Source organism: Apiotrichum porosum, assembly GCF_003942205.1.
Source record: "Apiotrichum porosum strain DSM 27194 chromosome Unknown scaffold_11, whole genome shotgun sequence".
Classification (NCBI taxonomy): Eukaryota; Fungi; Basidiomycota; class Tremellomycetes; order Trichosporonales; family Trichosporonaceae; genus Apiotrichum; species Apiotrichum porosum.
Window position 1 is genome coordinate 287,126 of NW_021167118.1, and position 25,472 is coordinate 312,597.

General features: G+C 59.7%; 9 protein-coding genes across 9 annotated transcripts; 6 read left to right on the plus strand and 3 right to left on the minus strand.

Moving 5' to 3' along the window:
- Positions 1–78: 78 nt before the first annotated feature.
- On the minus strand, positions 79–1,963 carry BIO2 (biotin synthase; the record flags this gene model as incomplete). Its single annotated transcript, XM_028617499.1, has 5 exons — positions 79–264; positions 319–435; positions 532–860; positions 931–1,167; positions 1,660–1,963. The coding sequence occupies 5 exons, from the start codon at positions 1,961–1,963 to the stop codon at positions 79–81; spliced, it is 1,173 nt and encodes a 390-aa protein (XP_028473962.1).
- A 1,525-nt stretch (positions 1,964–3,488) lies between these two features.
- EHS24_001731 (uncharacterized protein) lies at positions 3,489–5,453 on the plus strand (the record flags this gene model as incomplete). Its single annotated transcript, XM_028617500.1, has 5 exons — positions 3,489–3,872; positions 3,923–4,179; positions 4,234–4,676; positions 4,730–5,167; positions 5,218–5,453. The coding sequence occupies 5 exons, from the start codon at positions 3,489–3,491 to the stop codon at positions 5,451–5,453; spliced, it is 1,758 nt and encodes a 585-aa protein (XP_028473963.1).
- A 292-nt stretch (positions 5,454–5,745) lies between these two features.
- TIM44 (protein translocase subunit) lies at positions 5,746–7,542 on the plus strand (the record flags this gene model as incomplete). The annotated part of the gene is made up of 4 exons (XM_028617501.1): positions 5,746–6,147; positions 6,275–6,630; positions 6,812–7,145; positions 7,210–7,542. 4 exons carry the CDS (start codon positions 5,746–5,748, stop codon positions 7,540–7,542), a joined length of 1,425 nt encoding a protein of 474 aa, XP_028473964.1.
- A 560-nt stretch (positions 7,543–8,102) lies between these two features.
- Positions 8,103–9,779, plus strand: EHS24_001733 (uncharacterized protein; the record flags this gene model as incomplete). Its single annotated transcript, XM_028617502.1, has 1 exon — positions 8,103–9,779. The coding sequence occupies one exon, from the start codon at positions 8,103–8,105 to the stop codon at positions 9,777–9,779; it is 1,677 nt and encodes a 558-aa protein (XP_028473965.1).
- Positions 9,780–11,067: 1,288 nt separating this feature from the next.
- EHS24_001734 (uncharacterized protein) lies at positions 11,068–12,374 on the minus strand (the record flags this gene model as incomplete). Its single annotated transcript, XM_028617503.1, has 3 exons — positions 11,068–11,167; positions 11,316–11,391; positions 12,077–12,374. 3 exons carry the CDS (start codon positions 12,372–12,374, stop codon positions 11,068–11,070), a joined length of 474 nt encoding a protein of 157 aa, XP_028473966.1.
- Positions 12,375–13,053: 679 nt separating this feature from the next.
- On the minus strand, positions 13,054–15,119 carry EHS24_001735 (uncharacterized protein; the record flags this gene model as incomplete). The annotated part of the gene is made up of 7 exons (XM_028617504.1): positions 13,054–13,442; positions 13,737–14,280; positions 14,319–14,555; positions 14,621–14,683; positions 14,721–14,871; positions 14,927–15,072; positions 15,111–15,119. 7 exons carry the CDS (start codon positions 15,117–15,119, stop codon positions 13,054–13,056), a joined length of 1,539 nt encoding a protein of 512 aa, XP_028473967.1.
- A 1,145-nt stretch (positions 15,120–16,264) lies between these two features.
- ALD5_2 (aldehyde dehydrogenase (NAD(P)(+)) ald5) lies at positions 16,265–18,472 on the plus strand (the record flags this gene model as incomplete). The annotated part of the gene is made up of 4 exons (XM_028617505.1): positions 16,265–16,392; positions 16,738–18,033; positions 18,215–18,248; positions 18,401–18,472. The coding sequence occupies 4 exons, from the start codon at positions 16,265–16,267 to the stop codon at positions 18,470–18,472; spliced, it is 1,530 nt and encodes a 509-aa protein (XP_028473968.1).
- Positions 18,473–19,561: 1,089 nt separating this feature from the next.
- On the plus strand, positions 19,562–21,153 carry EHS24_001737 (uncharacterized protein; the record flags this gene model as incomplete). The annotated part of the gene is made up of 5 exons (XM_028617506.1): positions 19,562–19,581; positions 19,663–19,871; positions 19,969–20,193; positions 20,239–20,625; positions 20,666–21,153. 5 exons carry the CDS (start codon positions 19,562–19,564, stop codon positions 21,151–21,153), a joined length of 1,329 nt encoding a protein of 442 aa, XP_028473969.1.
- Positions 21,154–23,111: 1,958 nt separating this feature from the next.
- On the plus strand, positions 23,112–24,680 carry EHS24_001738 (uncharacterized protein; the record flags this gene model as incomplete). The annotated part of the gene is made up of 2 exons (XM_028617507.1): positions 23,112–24,126; positions 24,283–24,680. 2 exons carry the CDS (start codon positions 23,112–23,114, stop codon positions 24,678–24,680), a joined length of 1,413 nt encoding a protein of 470 aa, XP_028473970.1.
- Between the last annotated feature and the right edge of the window lie 792 nt (positions 24,681–25,472).

The following is a 25,472-nucleotide window of genomic DNA, read 5'->3' on the forward strand; positions in this document are numbered from 1 at the left end:
CGTCCTCGCTGCGCTTTCCATCCTCAAGATCCGCCCCACACCATTTCTTCTTCTGTTCCTAAATCCCGTCCGGCGGATTTAAGCCGAGACAGCAGCCTCAGCCTTGGCCTCGCCGGGCACCTCGACGCTCTCCTTGTCCTCGAACGAGCGCATGCCACGGAGACCCCAGCGGTCGAGCATGGCCTTGTCGGCGTCCCAGCCCGTGCAGGGGGTGGTGAGCATGGTCTCGCCAGTGAAGATGGCGTTGGCACCGGCCATGAATGCCTGTGGATTGTCAGCTTGTCGACTTTCAGGTTGTTCACAGCTGGAGTGACTCACCATGGCCTGCTCAGTCTCGCTGAAGGTGTGGCGACCGGCAGCCAGACGAATGATCGACTTGGGGAGGACGATACGGGCCGTGGCGATGGTGCGGAGGACGGTCTGGACGGGGACGGGCTGTAGAAGTCAGCAAGTGCGTCATGCCAAAAGAGGTTACAAAGTCAGGCGTTGCGTGACCTCTTGACCCTCTGGCCCCGAGTCGATTGTACTCACGTCGTTGCCCTCAAGAGGGGTACCCTCAATGGGCACGAGGGTGTTCACGGGGAAGCTCTCGGGGTGCTCGGGCATGTGGGACACCTCCCAGATGAGGCCCACGCGGTCCTCGGCCTTCTCGCCAAGACCAAGGATACCACCCGAGCAGACGCTGATGCCGGCGTTACGGACGGCGTCGATGGTCGAGAGACGGTCGTCGTACGAGCGGGTGGTGATCACCTCGGGGTAGAACTCGCGCGAAGTGTCGAGGTTGTGGTTGTACGCCGACAGACCGGCCTCCTTGAGGCGCTTGGCCTGGTCGGGGGAAAGCATGCCGAGGGTGGTGCAGACTGACGATCAGCCCTGGACCTTCTCAATGTGCATCGAGCTGTCGATGGCTCCACTGCTCTCTCCACTCACCCTCCATGTCCATGGCGCGAACCTCGCTGACCATCTTGAGAATCTTCTCAAAGCCGCTCTTCTTGCCGGCAAGGTCACGCCAGGCGGCACCCATGCAGAAACGGGTCGAGCCATTGGCCTTGGCCTTGCGAGCCGCCTCGAGGACGGGCTCAATGGCGACCAAACGCGACGCCTTGGTCTCGGTCTTGTACGACGACGACTGCGAGCAGTACTTGCAGTCCTCGGTGCATCCTCCGGCTGCGATGGTTAGCCGTTGATCCGTTGAAGCCCGTCTACGGCGATCCTGGAGACGGAGTCGTGGGGAAGTGTGGTGAGTACCGCGCAGCGCATGCGGCACCACACGTGCATGTCATGCCGCGATACATTTCGGCATGCATCTGCCTCCCAATCAGGTTGGATGTGCATCGCACCCAACCCGGTGGACAAGTTGCAACTCGAGCACGGTGAGCCGTGGACCAAGGTCCGAGTCGGTTATCCAAGTCTCGGATTGGTCCTGTGGGTGCGGAGGTCCGACAATGGCACAATGGGGTGCCGCCGGCATTGCATGCAGTGTAGCCGGCGTAACCGGTGGCAGCGAGCGTCTGGTCCGTCCACCATAGCGTCCACAGCGAGCCAGATCCTCGACTCGGTGGCATGTATCCGCCCGCCGACTGCGAGGCGTCGCGCGCTTACGACCTAGGACCGACACGACCCGAAAAGAAGGAAAGGAAGCCGCAGAACCAAACTCACTCTTGATGTTCATGAGGGTGCACAGCTGGATACGGCTGGCGTCGTGGTGCAGGCGGTGGACGCTGGCGGCGCGGAAGATGGTCTCCATAAGAGGTCCGTCGTAGATGGCCTGCACCTCGGCACGCTTCCAGTTGTGCCTCACACCGCTCTGGGCGTCGGAAGCCAGCGAGGACGACGACGAAGAAGCCGGGGTGGGGTCGACGGCGACGGCGTGACCGCGCACGGCACCAGTGGAGGCGGCAGCGACGCGCGGGGCAGCGACGACGGGACGCCTGGCGGCAGCGAGGGAGAGGCGGAGGGCCATTGTCAATGAGATTGGTTTGCGAGGTTGAGAGGTGTGTAAGAAGCTAAGAAAGAAAGACGACGGAGATGAGATCTATCAGAGCACCTGGGGGGGATAAGTCTGCGCACACGGCGATACCGCGCCGCGTTTAGCAATCTCCCACAGACTGGGCCAGACTGCAACGTTCACAGCAATGGGGAGTGCGGGGCGGCCGCTCTATCATTGCTACACGTCATTTGTCGGCAAATACCCCACAGCCAGCGAGCCAGTCGCAGCCCTCGCATTTCGGCCGGCTTTGTGCATTTGGGGACAACGACAGCAGCGGTTACAAAACGCCCATGCAGGGATGCACGTGTATTTGCAGCGTTGGAGGGAGACGGAGCTGCACATGTGGATGTGTTGAGGACGTTGTCGTTTTGTGGGGAATGTTGAACGCAGAGTCGAGGGACGATCTGTGTGTCCGTACCTAACCTGTGTTTGGCGGCGATACGAGAGAAATCAGTATCTGGCCGACCGCGACCAGCGTTGGAGGCGTAGTGTGTTTCTCGGCGCCACCTAAGCAGTCAACTCTCTGTGCGAGGGTTTTGCCTGAGATACTGGGGTCCACATGCACTGATCTCTGTGGGCGCATGTAGACTAATATACAGCGGGCTGGCATGCACCTCTAACATGCTGTCAGTTTGGAACTGAATCCCATGGATCGGCTTACCAATATACCAGAAGGGACACACACGAGATGGACAGGCTGACAGGATCGACGGAGCGCACAGATGAACGTCTGTCCATCTGTTGGATCCGTGTTTTGCACAATGGCAATGCCACAGCCTAGCAGCTAGCACATGTGTACATGCAACGACGCAACTTCGCAACAACGCACGATAGCAACATCGCAACAGCGCAGCAACGCAACATAGCAACATCAACAACACATCATCGCAACAACGCAATTAACCTTGCGGCTGTTTGTCAGCTGCAGCCCGATACGATACACTCCACTGATCCAGCCGGCCGGTGACGATCGTCATCGCTGTACTGTAGCCTCAGCCTCAGCCTCCGCCTACGTTCTCGCGTTGTCGCGTTGTCGGCCAAACTGTCGCGTGACATTTGGGTGTGGTGTCTTGGCGGACGAGCCGCTCGGCCGGGATCCTGCAGCCTCTCGCCCTTGTTGGGATCGAGTTACGCTCATGTCCGATCCGACTCACTGCCCGCCACGCGCATGTCATGTCGCATGTTGCTGACTGATTCCAATACATAATCTCGCCTGGCAAATGGACAGTGCCGAGTGTGACGATGTGTAAGGGCGATGGAGACCGGTCACGAGTCGCGGTGCTGAATGGCGGTCTTTGCAAGTTGATAAAAGGGATGAGGAACCTTCGCACAAGGTGTGTCACCCAGTCCCAAGTCCAAGTCCCATCTACATCTGTCTTCCCTGTCACCCCGCCTCCACAGACAAGGGTGTTACCGAATACCGGAAGCTCACGCCTACGACCCCACACCTTAATCTTCAAGAACCGGGACAATCCCAGTTCCATTATCCTCGTTCACAATGAACGGCCACGAGTCACCCCCTAGCCCCACGGCCACCACCAGCGCCCAGTCGTGGCACGACGAGGCGGCGACCTGTGTCCCGTCTCCGGCAGAAACCCCACGGTCAACCACGTACCCAACGGACAGCAGCACGGAGAAGCAAACTAAAGTGCATACGGACGAGGTCGACGGCCCACTGACGGTCACGACTTCGCACCTGTCAGGAGTGGCGGCGACCCAGCTGGAGATGCTCCTCCACTCGAGCGTCCGACAGCACGGACACCCGGCCCACGTCGGTGCAGGTAAAGGTGAAGAAGGCGTCTTGGAGGAGCGTATGACTGTAGACCTCGGCAATGGACCGGAAGAGGCGGTCATTGTCGAGTGGCGTAAAGACGATCCAGAGGTGAGGACCCAGCCGCCCAACGCTTAATGGTATGCAATACTAACTTACAGTGCCCATACAACTGGTCTTCGACACGCAAAGCAGCCACCACCTTGGCCGTGTGTTACCTCACCTCTCTCACGGCTGTCAACGCGACCAGTACAGGCGTCATGGCCGAATGGGGCATACCGTGGTTCAACACTACACACGAGGGGTACATCGTCGGCGGATTCTGTTACCTCTTTGCAGTGGCGATTACGCCACTTGTGCTCGCCCCCATGAGCGAGTTGTTTGGCCGAAACGTGATTTACCACGTCACAAGTACCATGTGAGCAAACCTCCGCGTGCCATTCATCTGCTGTGGGATGCTGACATTCTGCAGCAATGCGCTCCTGTTCATCCCGCCGATCTTCTCCCACTCGTACTCTGGCCTGCTCGCCGCAAGGTGGTTCCAAGGCATGGTCTCGAGCGTCGGCAACTCAATGGTCGGCGGCAGCATTGCCGACATTTACCGCGCGGCCGACCGCGGACCCATGATGAACGTGTTTGCCATCTTCATTTTCGCCGGGCAGGCCTTTGGTGGCGTGTGCTTTGGATGGATCGGGATGAAGCTGGGCATCAGGTGGTGTTATGGGATCCAGGGGATTGCGGCTGCGCTGTCGTGTCTGGTCAACTTTGCGGTTTTGAGGGAGACGAGGTCGGACGTCATCCTTGCGAGGAGGGCAGCGAGGTTGACAAAGGAGACTGGACAAAAGCATGTCACCGCCGCCGAGCTCCAGAAGAAGAGCTTGAAACAACTTTTCATCGTCGCCTTGCGACCACTGCGTGAGTAGAGCTGCTGTATGCTTCTTGCCACCAGCTGACCTTGATTCCCGCAGAATATCTCTGCACGGAACCCATTGTCACCGCCATGTCCCTCTGGGTTGGGTTTGCCTGGGGCTGCGTCTTCCTCGGCACCTCTTCAGTCCTCCTCGTCTTTGGCCAGTACGGCTGGAACTCTGGACTGAGGGGCACTGCCGAGATATGCACCCTCATCGGCGGCATTCTTGGATTTATCAGCAACTATCACGCAGAGTACCTGTACGCCCGTGCCGCAGCCAGAGCACCAGATGGACGAGCGGCACCAGAGGTACGCCTGTATTGGGCTGCCACAGGTGGACTCCTCTTCCCTCTTTGCATGTTCGGGTTTGCGTGGACCGGCCAGCCCCACATCCACTGGGCTGTGCCAGCGGTGTTCCTCTGTCTGAGCTACTGGGGCATCTACATCATGTACTCAAGCGTCTTCAACTACCTGGCCGACGCGTATGAGACGTACAGTGAGTTTGTCCTTGGTCAGTATTGTACTTCAGTGTCTAACGCCCACCAGGCTCCTCGGCACAAGCTGCACAAAGCTTTTCGCGCAACGTCTTCTCCAGCATCTTCCCGCTCTTTGCGACAGCCATGTACACGCACTTGGGGTACCCCGTCGCCTCGACAGTAGCTGCATCCATTGGCCTGGTGCTGGCTGCCGCGCCAATTGCGCTGGTGTTTTACGGCAAAAAGCTGCGGCAAAAGAGTAAGGTTGCGAGCGCCATTTGGGCGAGTGAGTCGGAGGGCAAGTAGTTGGTATAAGTGGGTCAGGAGCAGGAGGAGGAGGAGGTAGATCAATAGACAAGACACTGTACAGTACATCACAACCAACGCATGCATCATCGTGTTCCGACCGCATACAGGTCTCCTTCGTCATCCGATCGGCGTCTCTCGGCTCGGCTCTCTCCGGCCCAAGGTGATGCAGACGGCCGACGGGATCAAATATTGACTCCCCCAGCCCAGCCGGCACTCAGCCGCCTGTGGACTTTTCTCAACAGATTGGCCGCCCGAGCGTCCGTCCTTCTCCACCACATTCCATCCCACCATGAACCCCGCCGCCTCCTTTGCAGCTCTGCGCGCACCCCTCCGCCGCGCGGTCGCCACTGGGCCCTCGTCGGTCCCCCGCACCCGCGCCGCCATTGCGCTGTACGGTCGTGGCCTGTCGTCGACCGCCGTCCGCCTGAACGAGCAAAAGTCCGAGTCAGCAGACGGCAAGAAGGACGAGCAGTCTGAGGCTGGCAAGAAGAAGGACGAGAAGAAGAGGTCGACCGCCGAGGACGATGGACCTCCCCAGAGCCCCTGGAAGGTCTTCATGCAGGTGTTCAAGGAGGAGATCGACAAGAACCAGGGCTGGCAGAACAACGTCAAGCAGCTCCAGGGTGACGTCGACAAGCTTGCCGACAGCACAGCGATGAGGAAGGCGCGCACCCTCTACGAGCGTAACAGGGTGAGTACAGAAAGTAGAGCAGGTAGAGCAGCGGTGGTGTTGTTGTTGTCGTTTCTCCAGGGCTCCCTGTTCTCTGAAGAGCTCCACCGTCGTTTGCCATTTAGCACGTTGCTAACGTATTCCACAGATGGCCAACCTCATGAAGGAGAACCCCCGTCTGCAGGCCGCCTTCCTCGACCTCAAGAAGGCCGGATACACGGCCAACGACATTATCAGCCGTGCTCTCCAGGACTCTGAGATCCTCAAGGCCATTTCGCTCTACTCCAACGCCGTCGCTCTGTATGCCGACCGTGCGTCCGCCCCGCTCCGTGACACCGAGGCGTACAAGCAAATTGCTGCCAGCTTTGAGGAGGCATTCGACGATGCCGGAGGCAACGCTCTCCGTTACGGTGGTTACACCGAGAAGGAGGACCGCAGGAGGAGGCGTGAGATTCGTCGTGCCAAGGCTGGCAAGGCCAGCAAGCGTGTTGCGGCCAACCCTGAGTGAGTACCAGTTTCCAGTTAATGTCTGGGGAGGTGGGCGCGGGGTGATTGTGGGTCGGCACAATGGAGACGGTGCGAAGAGTTGCGGTTCCACGGGTTGTGGAACGAACGCCTCACCGCCTCGCGCCTCAGCCTACTCGTGTCCCAGCCCTCATTGCCAGTACTCTGCTAACATGCGCAGCGCCGGTGAGGCCCTCGTCCTGTCTTCGGAGAAGGAGCCCCAGTCGTCGCGCATGGCGTTCATCACCGAGTCGCCCACCTACCTGCGCTGGAAGGAGGCCTACGAGGAGTCCGAGTCGCCCGCCGTCGAGACCCTGCGGTCGATTACCTCGACCATTGGCGGCTGGTTTGACGAGAACGAGACTGTCAAGGTCATCCGCACCATCCGCGAGATTGACCCCGACTTCCGCATGGACTCGTTCACCCGCGAGCTGCGCGAGTACATTGTCCCCGAGGTTGTCGACGCGTACCTCTCGGCCGACAGGGAATCGCTCAAGCAGTGGTGTGGTGAGGCTGTGAGTACAGGGCATAGGATGGTTTTTCGTGATAGGTCTGTCTGTTTGCTGACGCCCCACCTAGACGTTCAACGTGCTCTGGGCTACCATGGGCCAGTACATCAAGCAGGGCCTGGTGTCCGACTCGAAGATTCTGGACATTAAGCACGTCGACATTGTGCAGGGCAAGCTGCTGGAGAATGACGTTCCCGTCTTTGTTGTCTCGTTTGCCTCGCAGGAGATCCTCATGTTCCGCTCGGCCAAGACTGGCGAGGCCATTATTGGCGACGAGAACAGCGTCGAGCAGTGCCGCTACGCCATGGTGCTCACCCGTGTCGAGAGTGAGATCGACAACGAGCTCACCAGCGGTTGGAAGGTGGTCGAGATGGCCAGGCGCGGACAGAAGGGATTCATGTAATTGGACGGTATGAGAGAGACAGAGGGGATCACGTAGTAGTTAGACGGCCGACAGTAGGGCAGTCGGGGAGAGGGAGGGAGGGGGGAGAGCATTTGCACGCACGCATCGATGCAACACCGTTCACTTTTTGTCTTTGCCACTGGCCACTGGGCCACTGTACACACTGTCCAGCCGACATTGCTGCAGACGCTCTCTGATCTCTGATCTCGCTCTCAGGGAGCTCGATGCCGTCTGTGGCGTCCACGCGTCTCCAAAACGGCAATGTATGGCAATATTTTTGCTCCCGCTGTTTGGACGCGCCTGGCTTTTTGTCATTTGGTTCCGTGATTTCCCCTCGTGACTTGCGCGCTGTGGTAGGCTGGGAGCATCAGAGCGCACCCAGGGGGTGGGTTTGGGCACAGCTGGCTGGCTCATGGCCCCAGGTAGCGCTCGACGCGTCGACGACGGCGGAAGGTATTTTGTCTTTGTCTTTGTGTCTTTGTCTCTTTGCTCTCACACCACACATTCCCTCTCACCTACCGAGATACCGACACCGCACCCACATCCATCTACCTCCCAGGATGGCCGCACCTATGTCCTTCTTCGCGCGACCAGCGCCCCTCGAGAGTCGCGACCGCGCACTCCAGCCTGCCAAACGCGTCGCGTCCCCCATCGTCGTGGTCGCCGGCCCCAGCAAGCGCGTCAAGATTTCCTCCAACTCATCCTCCCCCGCCGCATCTGACAAGACTCGCGAGCGCCAGCCTCTCACTCCCCACGCGTCGAGCGACGGACCCAGTCCCGACGCCGACCACGGCGCAATGTCCGCCGCTCACCGCGACGCGTCCAAACCCTCATCCTACCCTGCCCACGCCACCCTGCGCCGTGCACCACCCACCCCGGGCACGTCGACGGTCGCCGCGTCCTCGTCTCCCCGTCGTCTGGCGCTCTCATCATCGCCGCGCATGGGCGCCGCCCGCCTCAAGCCCCACACCGATGTCGTCCTCGACGACACCACCACCCTCGTGTTCGGTCGCCACCGCCCACACCGTGTCGGCCCTGGTGTCCACGCGGCACCCACTTCGCTCGTCCCCCGCCTCGTGTTCCCGGACCGCCCCGCGCGCACCATCTGCCTTGACCGTGGCGCCCGCCATGCGTCCCGTGTTCACGCAGCCGCGGAGCGCACCGCGTCCGGAATCCGTCTCCTTGTCCTTGGCCAGAACGGCGTCAAGGTCAAGTTTGCCGGTGTCCGTCGCCGCCTCATGACCGGCACAGTAGAGGAGTTTGATGGACCTGTCGAGGTCGACTTCTACGGCGCCACCGTCGCAATCCGCGTGCAGGAGCTTGAGATGGAGGTTGAGGAAGACGAGGACGAAGAGCGTGAACGCGCTCTGTTCACGCCTGAGCCTATCGTTCACCGCCGTGCGGTCACTCCTCTGTCACTCCCTCCATCGTCACCACCTGTCCTCGCGGAGCACTTCTCGGAAGAGGAGGAGGAGGAGGATGAGGAAGATGAGCCCATGCTCGGCGAGCCCATCGTCCTCGCCCCAACACCCGGTGCCGCGTCTGGTTCGCCCTCCAGCTCGCGCGCTAGTTCGCCGCTTTCTGACTGTGACGACTTCCCCGCCCCTGCCGCACCCATCACCCCTGCTGCACCTGCGTTCCTCTCTGGCCCCGCACCTACCCCCGGCATGTCCTCGCCACCACCCCGCTCGTCCCCTGCTCCGGCCGGTATCCAGGTCAAGAAGGAGCTCGTCGCATCAACCGAGGACATTGTCAAGCCGGCATCCCGCCCGGCGTCGCGTGTCGGTACCCCTGCCCCAACTCATGGCGCCAAGTCGCGCCCTGCCACTCCTCCTCTCGAGATCCCTCCTCCCCCGGCGGACATGGATCTGGCCGCGCTCCTCGTCAACACCATCGTCTTCTCGGGTTCGTCCAAACTCAGCCTGCCCGACATGGTCAAGATGATGCTCGAGTCCCAGCCCTCGCTCCGTGACAAGGGCAACGACGCAGTATGGACCGCTTGGTGCCGTGACGAGCTCGACGAGAACCCCATGTTCGGCAAGGTCGCGCGTAACGGCAAGGACTCGTCGGGCCGTCCCCTCCAGTCCCACTACTTCTACAACGCCGCCAGCGACCCCGACCCGGCACGCGCCAAGGAACTCGGCGGCCTCGTCAGGCCTCTCCGCGCTGCCCAGCGCGCAGGCGGCAAGGCCATTGACTGGCGTCCGGTCGGCGCTGGCCGTAGGCGATACTACTAGACGCGAACGAGCGCCTGGAAATCCGTGTCCCCGTGTCCCGCAGAGTGTGTAGCAGTGGAGTTGTCAGAGTTTCCAGTGGCCTAGTGCCACTGTGTCGTTGTGTCTAGTAGCGTCCCCCCCCCCCCCGTCATTGTCAAGTACAGAATAGTAGTCCTTCGCGACCGACCCGTATGAGGTTGCACGCATTCAAGCAATAGTAAATGCAATGCCAACATGTCTATATTCTTGCCACGCTGGGACGCGGTTAGAAACTCACTCGCGCTTCAGCTAGTTGACGGGCGCCGGCGCACCCACTGCCACTGCCATAGGCGAGGTGATCTCTTTGTTTGGTTCGCGATGTCATCTGTGGCGAGGTGAGCATGGTCTCGCAGGCTGGCCACCGCAGAAGGGACTCGCTGGTAGTGCAAATACCAATGTAAGCGTTCGGCCTGGTGCAGTGTTCTGAGGTATAGTGAGACAGCGTCCATCAATGGCCATGGCGAGCCAAAGTGGCTGTGGGCAGGTGGGAGGTCCACAACGTTTGGCCAGACCAGACGAGTCACGGTGGTACACGACTGTCATGCATGTTCTGCAAGCGAACGACTGCGCGAACGGCCTGTTATGTACCCCCACTGGAGGAGACGCCGCGGGTTGGTGTGGCCGTTTGGCGTGTACCCACCCACACGCCCATACACCCGACATGGAGAACAATCAACTCGTGCCGGCGCCCGCCCGGCAACGAGAAGCCAATAAGCCAATCAAGCCATGAAGGTGTGCCACGCGGGGCACACAGCCATGGACGACGAGAAAGCCCGCAACTGGGGAACCGAGGAACCTGGATTGTGGCGAGGAATGGCGATGGTGAGCGGTCGGGTCGTCCAAATCTCGGATCTAGGTCGCTCCGCCCCAGCGCTGCACTCACCGAACGCCTCGCAACTTGTGGGTCTTGCCGCCCTTGTAGTCGTGTCGCTGTTCGCTTGGTGTTCAGGGAGGTGAGGTAGCAGTCAGCGGGGTCCCGACGAGCCCAGTCCTCAGTGCGGTGTACGGCGTGTGCAGTCGCGGAGAAGGTTAGCTTCTGTCAGCAGCGGGTCCAGTGGCCAATGACAAGGTGGTCTGTTGCTGGTCGCGGTGCAAGATGTACATATCTCCCAGCACACGCATCATATCTGCTGCTGACTGTCGCTCTGCTGGCCCATCACCGGCGCGAACGGTCTGGTGACAAACAGGCCCAATGGCCCGTTCATTCCGCTCCTTGTGGCTTTCAAGTCGTTCCACCCGTCGCTGGCGATGCTCGCTCACTGCCCACTGCTTAGCCCAAGCGAGTCGCGTTCCAGGTCCACCCGTCGGCCTGGAGCGCCGTCTTGGCCTTCTCGAGCGTGTCGGTCGTGATGAGGATGTAGTCCGTGTCCCTGCAAGTCAGTACCAGGAGCACAGCGGGGAGACGCGAGCGGCGCAAAGTGCCGTCGTAGCTCTTGGTATCGGGTTTGAAGCCACGCGTACCAACAAGGGCAGGCATCACCGCCGACCCCATTCCTGCTCTGACTGGGTACCACTCACCAGGTCGAGATGGCGAAGATGCTGACCCCGGCGCGCTTGAGGCAGTCGGTCAGCGCGCTGAGCACGCCCACCATGTCTGGAATAAGGTCAGCCCATGCCGCAAACTGGCCGTGTTCCCCGGTCCAGTCCAGTCTCGGACATCCAAATGTGACCCCCTTCCCTCCCTCCCTCCCAGCTCCCAGAGTGATCTCGGTCGATCATGCCGGCAACGTAGGTCGTACTCCTTTGTCCAAGTGGCTGAACACGCACGCACCCACACAACACGATGCGGCGACACTCAGCCGCCACAAGTCAAGGACGGAAATGGGCACGGATTAACCGCATGTACGTCTCAAGACCACCCCCGTGACCAAGAGCAAGCACGCCCCCGAGCTTGGGAAGTTAATCCGCCGGCCGCAAGCGGCGGAGTGGGTGGGATGGACCCGCGCACGTCCTAGACTCGCTTGGGCCTGGGGTGGAGGTTCCCAATGATGACAAGCGCTTCCCAAGCTCTCAAGAAGGATGCACAACTGGCCGTCGCCCGGGGTGCGGTGTTTCAGTTGGGATGTGTGGGTCGAGGTTTGAGCTGGAGGTTCGACATGCTCCCACGCCCCCCAGCTCGATGCAAGTGATTTGCAGCGCTGCTAGCGTCATGCTCACAGCATCATGTACCCGCCCAACGGGACACCTGACGGCGGTGGGCGACGTCGTTCACAAAACAGCTGGTGTACACCGCCCCCCCGCGTGGTCCAGAAGCACAAGCCAGCGACCGGCACACTCACGATGCTCCAGCGGTCCCTTGACCTTCATCGCCGTCCATGGCCCACCGCAGTGCTCGGCCGATGGCTCGGGCATGCCGACGTTGCTCGTCGCGCCCTTTGTTGCGACAATGGAAAGCTCGTTGCCCACGCGGGTCACGGACACAAAGTCGTCGGCGGCGCCGACGTTGCTGAACAGCTCGGGCGGGACGGGCGTGCCGGCCGGGAAACGGTGGACGTACAGTCCACCGACAGCGGCGCTGAGTGCCAGCACGGGGTTGGACTTGTCGAGCGCGAACGAGTCGGCGGGCGCGGCGGGCATGGCTGGAAGAGACGGTGACGGTGCTTTCGGTGGGTTATTTCGTACAGAGGTGGGAGGCTCGGTGGGAGGCTCGGTGGCGTCGATCGGTTGGTTTGCCAGGGAGCTGCAGGCAGAGGGCTTGGGCGTGTGGGCACAGTCGGAAAGAGTAGGATCGCTTGGGGCCCGCAATGAGAAGTGAGGTACGTTGTTTGGGGATGTGCGGAGTGGAGTAGATGGCAAGACGACGTCAGATTGTGGGCCGGAACAAACGTTAGCCGGGCACCGTTGGGGTGTGATTGGGCCAACTAAACAAAGGTCCGCCGCGCGGGTCCCCACGTCTCTTGGTCCCTGTGTGAGTGATTGCTCTTGCGCTTGCATTCCGACCTCCCCACCAACCCCACTTTGCGGAGCGACATTGCTACGCAACGCCGCCGGGATTGTGCGTGCGTGTTCCCAAGATATCCCACACAATGGCTAGACAGCCCCTGCGTTTCTGAGGCAAACGATGCGGCAACGCCCCCATACCCCGCAGCCCCCCCGCCTCTTGAACAAAGTAAGTCTTCATCGTCATGCCCCGACTCGCCCCGCGCTCTACAGTCTTTCCCCGTGGGAACCCAGCTGTCCAGCGCACACCTGCTCGCTGGGACTCCTGGGTAAACATCGGCGGCCGGTGCCCGGCCGGCGGTACCAGCTCACAGGCTCAGTCGCCTTGGGCGTCCTGCTTCTTCACACGGTTCATGACCAGCTGGTAGTCACGGTTCGCCTTGTGCTTGTCGGGAACGTCCTTTTTGATCGAGCCAGGGTCGACGCCGTCTTGCATTGACAGGCCCTGCTGCGCGCGCCATTTCGCCTTGTTAGCGCGACGTGCGTCGTCCTTGGCTCCTTCCTGGTCGGCAGCGAGGAAGCTCCGGACGTCGGCGATGGCAGAGCCAGCAAGAGGACGCAGCTTGGTGACTGGGCCTTCGTCCTCGGACTCGGGCGTCGGTGAGCGCGAGAATGGGATGGTAGCTTGCAGCAGCGGCGTGGGCGACCTGGACCGGCGACGGGCAGCAGGACGAGGAGGCGGGGATGGAGACCGAGAGGGGGAGGCTCGTCGTTGGGGCGATTGTGAGCGACTGTCGCGGTCGCGGCCCCGCACGCGTGATTCCAAGGGACTGCCGTACCTGTCTGAGCGACGGGAGTCTCGTCGTTCGTCATGGCGGTCTTGGGGAGTGTCCGACCTGTCCCGACGCCTGCTGTATCGGTCTCGGTCTTGATTGTCCCGATTGTACCGAGATTCAGAGCGATATGGTGGAGATTGATCCCGACGATAATCACGAGAACGTGAGCGTGAGCGAGAGCGATAGTGGCGGTCACGGTAGTTATCCCGCTCGGGCGACCGACTGTAGCGCGTGTACCGCTCTCGGTCGTTGCGCGAGTAGGTGTCTCGCCGGTCGTCGTGGCGCGCAGGGCGATCGTAGCGGTCCCGGGAATAGCCATGCTGACGGTCGTCGCGTCGACGGAGGTCATCATCGTAATGGTCGCGGTAGCGGTCGCGCGAACGCGACCTCGAACGGTCGTCGCGGGACCTGGACCTGGACCTTGACCGAGAGTCGACTGACCGTCCCCTCGACCTCGACCTTGACCTCTTGCCATCGTCGACATCCATGCGGTCGTCCTCAGAGTCTTCGTCTTCCTCTTCTCCCTCTTCCTCGTCCTCGCGACCCGTGGCCAGGTCGTAGGTACCGACGTCGCCAAAGATATCGTCTTCGTCCTCAGGATCGGGAGGTGGTGTACGCGCACGCCTGGGGGGACTAGGAGCACGCTTTGAAGGGGCGGCTTTTGGAACTTCAGGCTCAGCTGCCTTGGCCTTCTTCTTCTTCTTCCTCTCAGCCTTGGCCGCAGCGGCGGCATCGGCGTCGGCTTGCTTCTGCCCAATAGACTTGAACTGAATGTCAGCTTTTCAACAGTCGGAAGTAAGCTCACCTTGCTCTGGAACTTGCGCTTCTCGTCTTCTTCCTGTCTCGCAATTGCTTGCCTCTCGCGTTCGACGGCTTTGCTTCTCGCGACATTGGACGCCAGGCCGTCAAGCTCGTCGTCTACGTTGGCCAGCTTCTCGCGCTCGAGCTCCGCCTTGCGTTTCGCCAAGAGGGCAAAGTCGAGGCCCTTGACAAGGACCGAGTGCTCAGCGTCTCCGCCCAGGTGAGCACGCTGTTGCTCGACCTAACGTTTGTCAGTGAAGTTTTAGAAAAACGGCGGGACTATGACGTCAGAGTCATGTTACACACCTTGTCGGCATCGACACCAGCCTCCTCCTTGCGACGCTCAAAGTCTTCCAAGAGCTTCTCGACCTGGGGGTTAGAGTAGTACTACGCATATATAACTCACATGCTTGAACTCGGTGTCCCCGCCACGGCGACGCAGCTCGGCGCGGTCCTTGTACGCGACGTCGGCAGGCGCAACCAACTGCTTCTTCTGATGCGCGCGCGGCGCAAACATGGGCTCTTCCTCTTCCTTGGGCTCGTCCTTCTTCTCATAGCTAAAGAACAGTTAGCCATAGATCTATGTACCAACTCAAGACACGCCACACTCACCCCTCACGGGGCTTGAGGCCCCATCCTCGTTTCTTTGGAGGTGCGCCGAGCACTCCGCGCGACCGTGATGCCGAGCCAGAAGCCGAGCCAGATCCTGACGCCGAACCGCCAGCGCGAGGCTGGCTAAGCAGGGACCTGAATGCGTCCTGCGGCTGTCAGTTCCAGTTATATAAACGTGACTTACCTGGTCCATAGTGTGGCGAGTTTGTTGACAAGTGATGTTGGAGGAAGGCCGCGACAGACATGCAACAACAGAGAATGCGGAGATGGGATCGGCGCCACGTGGCAAAAATCGGATAAATTACATTAAAATACAAAGTAACTACTCAACCCATGTTCCGGCCCGGGGTTCCGTTGGTTTCCTGGCCGTTGGGTGTGGAGAGTGGATACTCACCGATATCTCACCTCCCGGGTCAACTTTACACCGGCGCAGGCAGGGACCGTCTAGACACCGGTCAGGTCTGGACGTGCCGAGGCGGTCGTGCTGGCGTCTTGCTTCCTGGTTGGGCCGTCATGCAACCCTCACTGGGCGTAGAAGGTAGGAGAAGAGAGATGTACAGCGGCGACGCGTCCGCCATCCTCGGTGCATGTATACCACCGAGATGCCAAAACGAGGAGCAGGAGGACGTTTGGTGGTCCCAACACGCAGGTGTGCATGTACACGGTCGGCACATCACGGACACGGAAAAAGCCCCCAACTATCTGGCCAGGGCGGAGGGCGAGGCATGACATGACCCGGTGTGAGGATCGTAAAGGTGTCAGGTTCAGGAGCCGCGCGAGGAGAGGACAGAGGACGGCTTTGAGTGGGCAGCAAGCCTCCGCCCCACACTCGATCTCTGCGGGTGGTGGGCGCTGGCCGCGCTGCTTGGCTGCGACGGGCCGGTTACTTTGGCAGTTGCCTACACCGCTCAGCTGACTGAGCGAGGACCCGATTAGTTCAATAACCGTCGGCGGGGACGCGCAAAGAGCAATGAAGGGGGGGGCCAGGGACTACGCGGCCACGCACACCTGTGGCACGCTTTCAGGCTCTGCCATCGTGAGAGGGGGGGAACAGGGGTGGCTGATGAGGGCATGAGGGACTTGGCGGCATCTCACGGCGGTCGCGCGGGGGAGCTAGGGGAGGCGGCAGGCAGAATAGATGGCAGTGGGGGGCGGAACCCAAGAGAAGCAGAGGCATGGTCACTGCTGGCATCAAGGATTCGCTTGCTCATCGCCTGTGGGTGGTCGCCCCGCCCCCCGTAGGCGCGACGGACAACCACGACGGTATAAGAACCCCCCGCCCATCGCAGTCTTGTAGCTTTCCCCAGACTCCCTTTCTCTCCCACCTAAAACACTACCATGTCCGCTCCTGTTTTCAAGCACACCTTTGACCACGCCGGTTACAAGGGCACCGTCGAGGTTCCCGTCGGCCTCTACATCGACGGCAAGTGGGTCAACTCGGTCGACAAGAACGCCAAGACCATCCCGTGAGTGTTCTTTCCTCCCTCCCAGCATCCAGCGATCACGATGGCAGCGTCTGGTTGCATGGATCCCCCGCTTGATTACTCTCTCGTGTGTCCCGCAACGCTGCTCTGTGCGATGTTGGTGACGGGCATGGTGACGAGCAGAGGTGACTATGTGACTCAGCCGCATGGGTCCCCCTGCCGGGATCCCCATGGGGCTCGGCAGTTCCCACCGCTCGGCACAATTGCCATGCCGAGAGGCCACCGCCCACCTGTGGCATGTCCATTGTTCCGGGCCCCGTCGGCCGTCCAACAGTGCCCAGCACCCGCATGCATACCCCTCGTCCCCACATGCTGACCCCATCACAGCGTCGTCAACCCCTCCACCGGTGAGAAGCTCCTCGACCTCCCCGAGGGTCTCGAGGCCGATGTCGAGCTCGCCATCACCGCTGCCCGCAAGGCCTTCAACGAGGTCTGGGGCCTGAACACCCCCGGCTTCAAGCGTGGCGAGGTCCTCATCAAGGTCGCCGAGCTCATGGAGCGTGACGCCGACATCCTTGCCTCGCTCGAGGCTCTCGACAACGGCAAGACCTTTGGCGCCGCCAAGGGCTTCGACGCCGCCGAGGCCGCTGCCTGCTTCCGCTACTACGCCGGTTGGGCCGACAAGGTCCACGGCAAGGTCATTGAGCAGTCGAACGACAAGCTCACCTTCACCCGCCACGAGCCCGTCGGTGTCTGTGGCCAGATCATCCCCTGGAACTTCCCCCTCCTCATGTTCGCCTGGAAGCTCGCCCCGGCTCTCGCTTCGGGCTGCACCATCGTCATCAAGCCCTCCGAGCTTACTCCCCTCACCGCCTGCTACATGACCAAGATCCTCAAGGAGGCTGGTATCCCCGACGGTGTCGTCAACGTCGTCAACGGCTACGGTCCCACCGTCGGCAACGCCCTCTCGGGCTCGAACACCATTGACAAGGTCGCCTTCACCGGTTCGACCGCTGTCGGCCGCAAGGTCATGGAGTCGGCTGCCAAGTCCAACCTCAAGAAGGTTACCCTCGAGCTCGGTGGTAAGGGTGCCAACATCATCTTCGACGACTGCAACCTCGACGACGCCGTCCGCTACGCTGCCCAGGGTATCTTCTTCAACCACGGCCAGACCTGCTGCGCCGGTTCGCGTATCTACGTCCAGCGCGGTATCTACGACGAGTTCGTCAAGAAGTTCGTCCAGGTTACCAAGAAGGTCCAGGTCGGCGACCCCTTCGCCCCCGACACCTTCCAGGGTCCCCAGGTCTCGCAGACCCAGTACGACCGTATCATGAACTACGTCGAGTGCGGCAAGCAGGAGGGTGCCAACGTCATCACCGGTGGTGTCCGCCACGGCAAGACCGGTTTCTTCATCGAGCCCACCGTCTTCACCAACGTTAAGCCCGGCATGAAGATTGTCGAGGAGGAGATCTTCGGCCCCGTCGTCGTCGTCGCCGTCTTTGACACCGAGGACGAGGTCATCGCCGCCGCCAACGACTCGATCTACGGTCTTGCCTCGGGTGTCTTCTCGCAGAACATCACCAAGGCTCACCGCGTCGCCGCCCGCCTCCACGCCGGTACCGTCTGGGTCAACTGCTACAACGAGCTCCACTCGCAGGTTCCCTTCGGTGGCTTCAAGTCCAGGTGAGTTTTGATTACGTGGTTCGCGGATGGGTGTGGGTGTGGCCTGGGGAGGTTGTGAATGTGGCACCGCGGGATCAAATTTTGATTCCGCTAATCCGCCACACCCACGCAACAACAACCTCCTACACATCTTCATCGCCTTCTACATCTCCTTCTTGTGCTCAGAAGCTGACGGACGCAGTGGAATCGGCCGCGAGTTGGGAGAGTACGCCATGGTGAGTACTGCAAACGCGTCGCATGGGACGAATCGTGAAATTTGGAGGTGTTGTGGGGAAATTTTGTGGTCTTTTTTTCCCGTTTCAACACAAACCTTCATGATCCTCTTCGACGTTCGACGTGCTGCAACAAACGCTGACGCCGGACACAGGAGAACTACACCGAAATTAAGGCGGTGCACGTTCGCCTTACTGGCTACGTCGGCCCCGTTCCCCCCCTGTAAAAGGCTCTTCTCTATTGTACAGTTCCGGTCACTATCCGAGGAGTTCTCGGGAGGTAGCGAGCAGTTAAAGGAGAAGAAACAAACGTACTTGATAGGAGGATATGCACCAGCAGTTAGCAGTCACGCACGTCCGACGCTTTGACGACCATGCGCATCAGTTGCGATGCGGCAGGGACAACCGTGGCACTTAGACGGCGAGGACGACAGCGATCAAGTTGGTGAAGGAGGCGGTCAAACTTCAAAGGCAGAACCTCGCCATTCCCATAGATCAGGTGCAGGCCTGGAGTTTCTCTGGCGACTCGCAGCTGATGAATGATACGAGGCAGACAGGTCCAGTCAGTCTGATACGGACTGCTGGGCTGGTGGGTCAGGGCAAACGGTGTTTTGGTACAACAACATCAACAAGCCTACATCGAGCTCGCTTGAGTGGCGTTCGCGCAATGGAGGCGTGAGCTACTCTCTTGTCCATCATTCTGACTCGAGTCACCTCAGGACCGGTACCCCCACAAATAGCAGCCCAAGATGGGCATTCTTCGGTCATGCGTCTCGTCTTCGCCGCTGCCCTGCCCTCAGTCCAAACAGTCCCTTGAAGTATGTATCTGCGCGGCGCCACTGGCCACTTTCAGTCAGCCTCCGGTCCCAACCACGTATACCTCCACCAGTTTTGCATACATTAATATGATACTTGGCTCACATGATGTTGCGATACCGTAGATGTATGCATGCAAGTGACAAGTTTTAATCTAATATTTTGTGGATTTACCACGTTTAGATAAAATCACGTTTAAATCTACATCCTTCTGCAAGGGGACTGCATCGATCGCTTGTGGCATAGCTCCAAAGTTTAGCGACCAGTCTTTATCGTCCTCCTTCGCTGGTACTTATATCATAACCCAACGCATAAAACACACACGGTTGTTACGATATTTTTGGTACGGAATCAAAACGTTCTCGCGCACGACTTGAAAGTGGCACCGCATCACACGTCCCACTATCCATCCCTGCTATCCTCTTCTTCCTCTTCCTCAAACGCCAACTTTGTCCGTTTCTCCACATCCACCTTTTTCTTTCCGGGCACCAACCAGTATCATGCCCCTCCATCCCAACGCGTAGGTACCACTAAGAAGGCAGAGATTCTGACAGATGCAAAGCCTCGTGTCCGCTTTAAAGCAATTTCCCAAGTAGTCCAGGGAGGGAAACCTTGCCCTCGCCAACCCCTTGTTTGTGCCGTTGGCATCGCCCCCCTCGGACGACATTATAAACGCTGTCAAAGTAACATTCGACGCCGTTCTCGACCCTGCTGGCCTCTCCCTCGAGCGGGCCAGGCTGTTTTTATTGGAAGAGCCGGCCACAACAAGCGACCCCGATATTCTCCTGGTCGTCGTCTACACCGCACTTGGTGGGTGTTTACCAGTCACCAATCCTCCTCTTCATGATACTTACATCGCACAGGCCGAATTTGTTCTAATGCGAAGACGTTAAAACATGTCCACAAGGCGTTCAGGCGCATGATAAAGAGCACAAAATTTCGCCCCCTTCTGCCCAACCAGGCCACCAAATTGCGCACCCGCGAGCGCGTCCACGACACGCCTCGTCTCGCAAACTCATCGGCCAAGAGAGAGCACTCGTCAACTTCGCGCTCAGCACGAAGTCCAAGTCCAAGTCGCAAGACTTTGCATACCTGAAGGTGATGCAGTACTTCGGCCCCGCGCCATCTGTAAGTGTTGCTTGATGAGTCCTACTCGACAACCAACCACTAACATCAGCCCTCTCGGTAAACCGCTCTTCGGTCCTTGCCGAGGCGATTACCGACACCACGGCCAGCGGCTCTCGCTCGAAGTCTACGCGTTCACCGCGCCAGATGAACATCGAGACCACCTTCGCCAAGGTTCGAGAGTGGATTGAGGGACGGCCAGGTGCGATTTGTCGCCAAGACTGGGAGAACCGCACGCACCGTCGTGCTTTTTACCGCCGCCGACGCCTACGGCAAAATACACTTCAAATCAAGGACAAGAACGCCGACACCCGGGCGCGCTACGAGCGTATGCTCGCCAAGGCCATCCCCGACGTCCGCCCCGACTGCAAGTCTCTGGAGGACCAAGCAAAGGTCTTGAACGACAAGTCGTTCGAGAAGGAGCTTCGCGGCGCCATTCGTAAGTCAAACTCTGATGAACGGATCTGACACGTGCACAGGTCGCCGCGCTCTTCAGTACGGCCTTCCGGGTCCCAGCAAGTACCTGCTCATCGAGTCCAGGCAGCTGGCGAAGGTGTGGGTCGAGGCTGCCAATAAGCGCGGGAAACAGCTGAGCAACACGCTCACCCTCCGTGGAGAGATTGATCTCCACCGTATCCTTGTCCAGGAAGGTTACGATGTGGAGTACATTGTCAACAAGGATCTCTCCCCGGAGGCGGACGGTCATGCGCCATGGCTGGGGCTCGAGGCAGCCGCACTGGACCGCCGGCTTAAGGATCATCGCCTCTATCTGCCCCTCGACGCTGCCAAGCAGTACTGCGACGAGTGGAGAAACGCTAGCGAGAACAAAATCCTGGGACTCGAGGACTTGTACTCGTCGAACAACAGCATGGGAGATGACGAGGAACCCGAGTACGCCCCCTCCGACGGCGCCGACTTCTTCCCAGACTTGCGTGCGTTCATGGCCGACAGTGGCGACGAGGAGTAGAGCAGAAGAATATAGCCTCGTATTGATATATTAGTGATTATGCAGCGTCAGCGATGAGTTGGTTGGCGGTGGTTCGACGGGTCCTGCACAGGTACAAACACACCTGGCGGCAGTAGAGATCGTAGAAACCACATAAATCAGATATTAATCGGTCAAAACGTAAATTCGACAAATGGGATTGACTCTTGTGACTTTTTCAATACAAACCAAGATACATACAAGACTTCTATATCTACAGGAAGATGCTGTAACTTGACGTCATGTGTCCAAGTCATCATACAACTGGTGGAGATTTGTGTGGCCGGGATGGGAGAACGATTGAAAGAGGCATTGGCGCAGGCAGAACTTCTGGGACCGATTGAACAGCCTTTTGCCTCTTTGCTTGGCCGGCACCTCGGTGACGTCGATGCTTTCCTCGTCTCTGTCCCACTCCCAGCGGCCGGTCATCACATGCGAAGTGGAGGAGATCCTTTTACCACCTCGGCAAAGGCGAAGTGTTTTGGTGACTAACCTACCACAGTTACCGGGAGATTGCGGAAATGGGGTGGAGTGCAGGAGAATCACACCACGGCGCACCCGAACAGCTCACAATAGACCGCACTGGTCGTTCGCTTGTGTTCTGTGTGGGGTCATCTGACATCCGGTCCGGAAACGGATCGCTCCATGACGACTGGGGAGTTGGTGTCAATAGTGGCCGTTTTGCTGGAGGCTGGCAGTTCAAAATACATTCCGTTAAAACGGTATGCATCGGTTGAGGCACCACAGACCTACGAGTACGCATATACCCACTACCGCCACACGTACACAAGGATACGGACGCATATGTCTTGTCTGCATCTCCCAGGTTCGGGAGAACCAAAGCAAGACACAAGACGCGGACGGTCTGTGCCGGAATCGAACAAAAAAAAACAGTTCTCCGATAGAGGGATCCCGGCATACCCCCGCGGCATCGTCCGCCGGCGGCGGTCGGCATCGCCGCGCCAAGCCTTCACCATCTGAGCAAGAACAATAAAGTCGCCAGATTGCTCATGGTAATGCGACTAAAAAGAGCACACGACCACAATAGGCGACCGCAAGAAGCTTCATGGATACACTTTGCTTTGGTACCTGCGGCGAATAGTGGAGCCGTCCATGCGGCGTGCCCATGCCATTGACGTTGCCGCCCCGGGCCGGATCGCATAGAACACCAACAACAGTGTAGTAGGGCCCATACAACTCACCACTGCGATCACTGCGTCCAATTCTAACCTCTAGACCGGTGTTCCCTGCTTTTCTGCCTTTTGGTACCTCGGAGAACGCAGGGCCGATGGCGATCACGGGCCATTCTCCGCGTACATTTTTGCAGGCGAAAGACGCCGCCGCCGCTGGTAAGACGCCGAACACCGGCACACCACGGCGCCGCATGCATGGCCTGGGCCTGACTGGAAGGGGGCAAGAGCGCGAAGAGGACCGCCCCGCAAGTCCGCGTCCGCCGCCGTCTTGCATGTGGTGGGACCGCGGTTCCACAATCAAAGATGACCCGCCGGCGAAATCAGGCCCGGGCTTCCCATGTTGTGCAATCGTGGTCATGGCCACTGCGTGGACCAGGGCGCGTCATTTCTTTTTGCCAGGACAGGCAATGACTGCCACTTCACTGCAATGCCATTCATTCCACATGCTATCCGTGCACAGATACGACACGTGCTGCTACCCTTCCCCTTTGAACTTTAGTCGTCGCCGCCGCGCTCAGAGAGCCCGACCACCCGATTCCCGGCGCCTGCCGCGCGGCGCCGATGTTTCCAGGAGTCCATACCATTGCGGTCACTATGCGGGTCCCTCCGCCTGTCCTTTGAACAACAATAAAGTGGAGCCAGTTCCTTGAGACTACTTCTACTTTACGGCACCACAGCATCACCTTATCCACGTTATAGTACACAACACATCCCAGCGGCAAGCTGTTCGACGGCCCGCAAACAAACATGTTCGCTCCAATGCTTCCCCCACCCCTCCCAGCTGCCACACGGACGCAACTGCCCATGAACCGCAAGTTTATGTCAGCGGGCAGTCTCATCGACAACCCCGCGTCACTTTCGATGCCCTCCAAAAGCGCATGCCCACCGCCGCAGATGACGGCTCCAGCCCCCAGCTCCACTGCTGCCCAACCATCCTCCCCACCTCACGAGCCCGCTCCAGCTCTCATGCAGACACCCGCCCTGTCACCATCCCAGCCCCTCACACGCCCACCCTTCCGCAAGCGCGTCTCCCACCAACGCGCCACGCTCGCTCGCGCACGCCGCTTTGTCGCCAAGATCGCTCCGCTCTACTTGCACCCGGGTGCGCGCCCTGCCGTCGCGGCGTTCATGGGTGCATACCTCCAACTGCGGCAGCAAGTTGAGCGCGACGAGTCGTGCGGTGCGCCAAACTGCTGTGCCCTTTCTAGTGGCGAAAGTGCCATGGACACTTCCAACGCTGGCCCAAGCACGGGTTCCTGGACCAACCTGGGCAACGGCCTTGGGCCAGGATGTGCTCGTGCATGGGAGGCTGTCATTGCACGCGAGGCAGAGCGTCGTCGTGCAGATCTCTTCCACACTGCTCTCCAGTCGCGCGAGAGCGCCGAACCCATGGACATTGACAAGTGGCGCTCCACCGTGGCTAGTTGGCGAAGTATTACGCCACCAGGCCGCGATCCCGCCCACCAGGTGGATCTTGGCAACGAGGTCGACCACACCACCGGTCAGGACCCTCTCACCCCCCCGAAGACTACCACCGGAGAGGGCCTCGCCCATCGCTGCTGCGAGTGTCGCGGTCTCGGCCTCGGCGTCGGACTGGGCCTCTCTCTCGGTCTTGCCGCTGGCCCGGAAACCAAAGCGCCGGTACCCTTCCTCCCCGCCTCACCGGAACGCGAGCGCGCAGCAGGAGAAGCGCTCATGTTCCTCGCAACAGGAGCCGGCGCCGACGCCTCCAGGCGCCGAAAACGCGTCGAGGATAGCCCAGGTGAGTCGCCGCGATTTAGGGAGTGGCGGACATCAGCAGCTCAGGTTCCATTTCCCGGAATACTGCTGTCCGGTTGCCGCCACACAATCCCCCCGCACTTCCCAATGGCCCACCCCCACATTGACCACATGGGTTCAGCCGCTGACTCTCCCTCAGACTCAGACACCGATGTTGCTGAACCCGTGACATCCGCACGCAAGCGTATGCGCATCCTGCCCACCCCCGATAGCAGTGACGAGGAGGACCAAGGACCCATGACCCCCCCAACGCCCACCATGGTTATGACGACGGAAACGACCGTCACAACTGCTACCACGGCTACGGCAAGCACTGACACTGTCGAGGTTAAGCAGGAGCCCCAGCACCCCCGTGGTCGTGACGCCAACCGCGAGCGCGAGGAGTATGAGACCGATGACGGGGACGAGCACACCCTTCTCTCTGCGGCCTTTGACAGGCGCGCAAGCGAGGTCTTCTTCTCCATGCTCCGAGGACGGGTTGTAGGTGGCCGCGTCGTTGGTATCAGCAGGAGTGGCGACAAGCCAGCTGCTCGTTGAGGTTTTGGGTTTATATTACATTAGTATATTATTGTTTTCCATTAGTTTTAGGCGTTCCGAAGTAGTTCAGAAGTAGGAATATGAAGAATTGAATACCACGGGATTACATTCACATATGGACAATCTGAAAAGCAGTGCAGGCGGGTTGAGAGGATCGCCAACTACGGTCACGAGAAGGGTAGCAGATTGCATGGTGTGAGACTGGACGAAGGCAAGACTTGACAAGAAGAAGACCTGTCTCAAAATGCCACCCTCAAGAACCACACTCCCAACGTGTCACCCACGGCAAACCATGATCGGGGGTCCGCCGGGTGCCGGGGCAGTCCTTCCTCCGCGTTCACTTGCGATACTAGGCGATCCTCTTTGATATCAAGACAACCGATGCAGTCTCGGGCTAGTTACACCGCGAACGATACCGGGTTACCATCTATGCCGCGACGGCCGATACAGATATCGGTCACCGGACGAGATGTTGCACCGCCAGACTTTCATGAGCCTCGGTGCTTTCTTGTGCCGAAACCGCTGTGGACGCCGTCAGGAGTGTGCACTCCTGCGCTCCTGTGAAGAGTCCTGTATGGCCCCTGGAAGGCAAAACGCCTCCTTTCCTGAGCATCTGGTGTCCTGGAGACTTGGAACTAGATCCTGCACGCTCCAACGCGTAGCAGGTAACCGATGCAGAACGGATGTCCAAACATGGTCAATGCAGAGTAGTTCGCACCCACATAGCTGACAAACCTTGTGATCTCCTGCAAGACCCCAAGCGAGAGTGGAGGGCGACCCGTCTCGCATCCT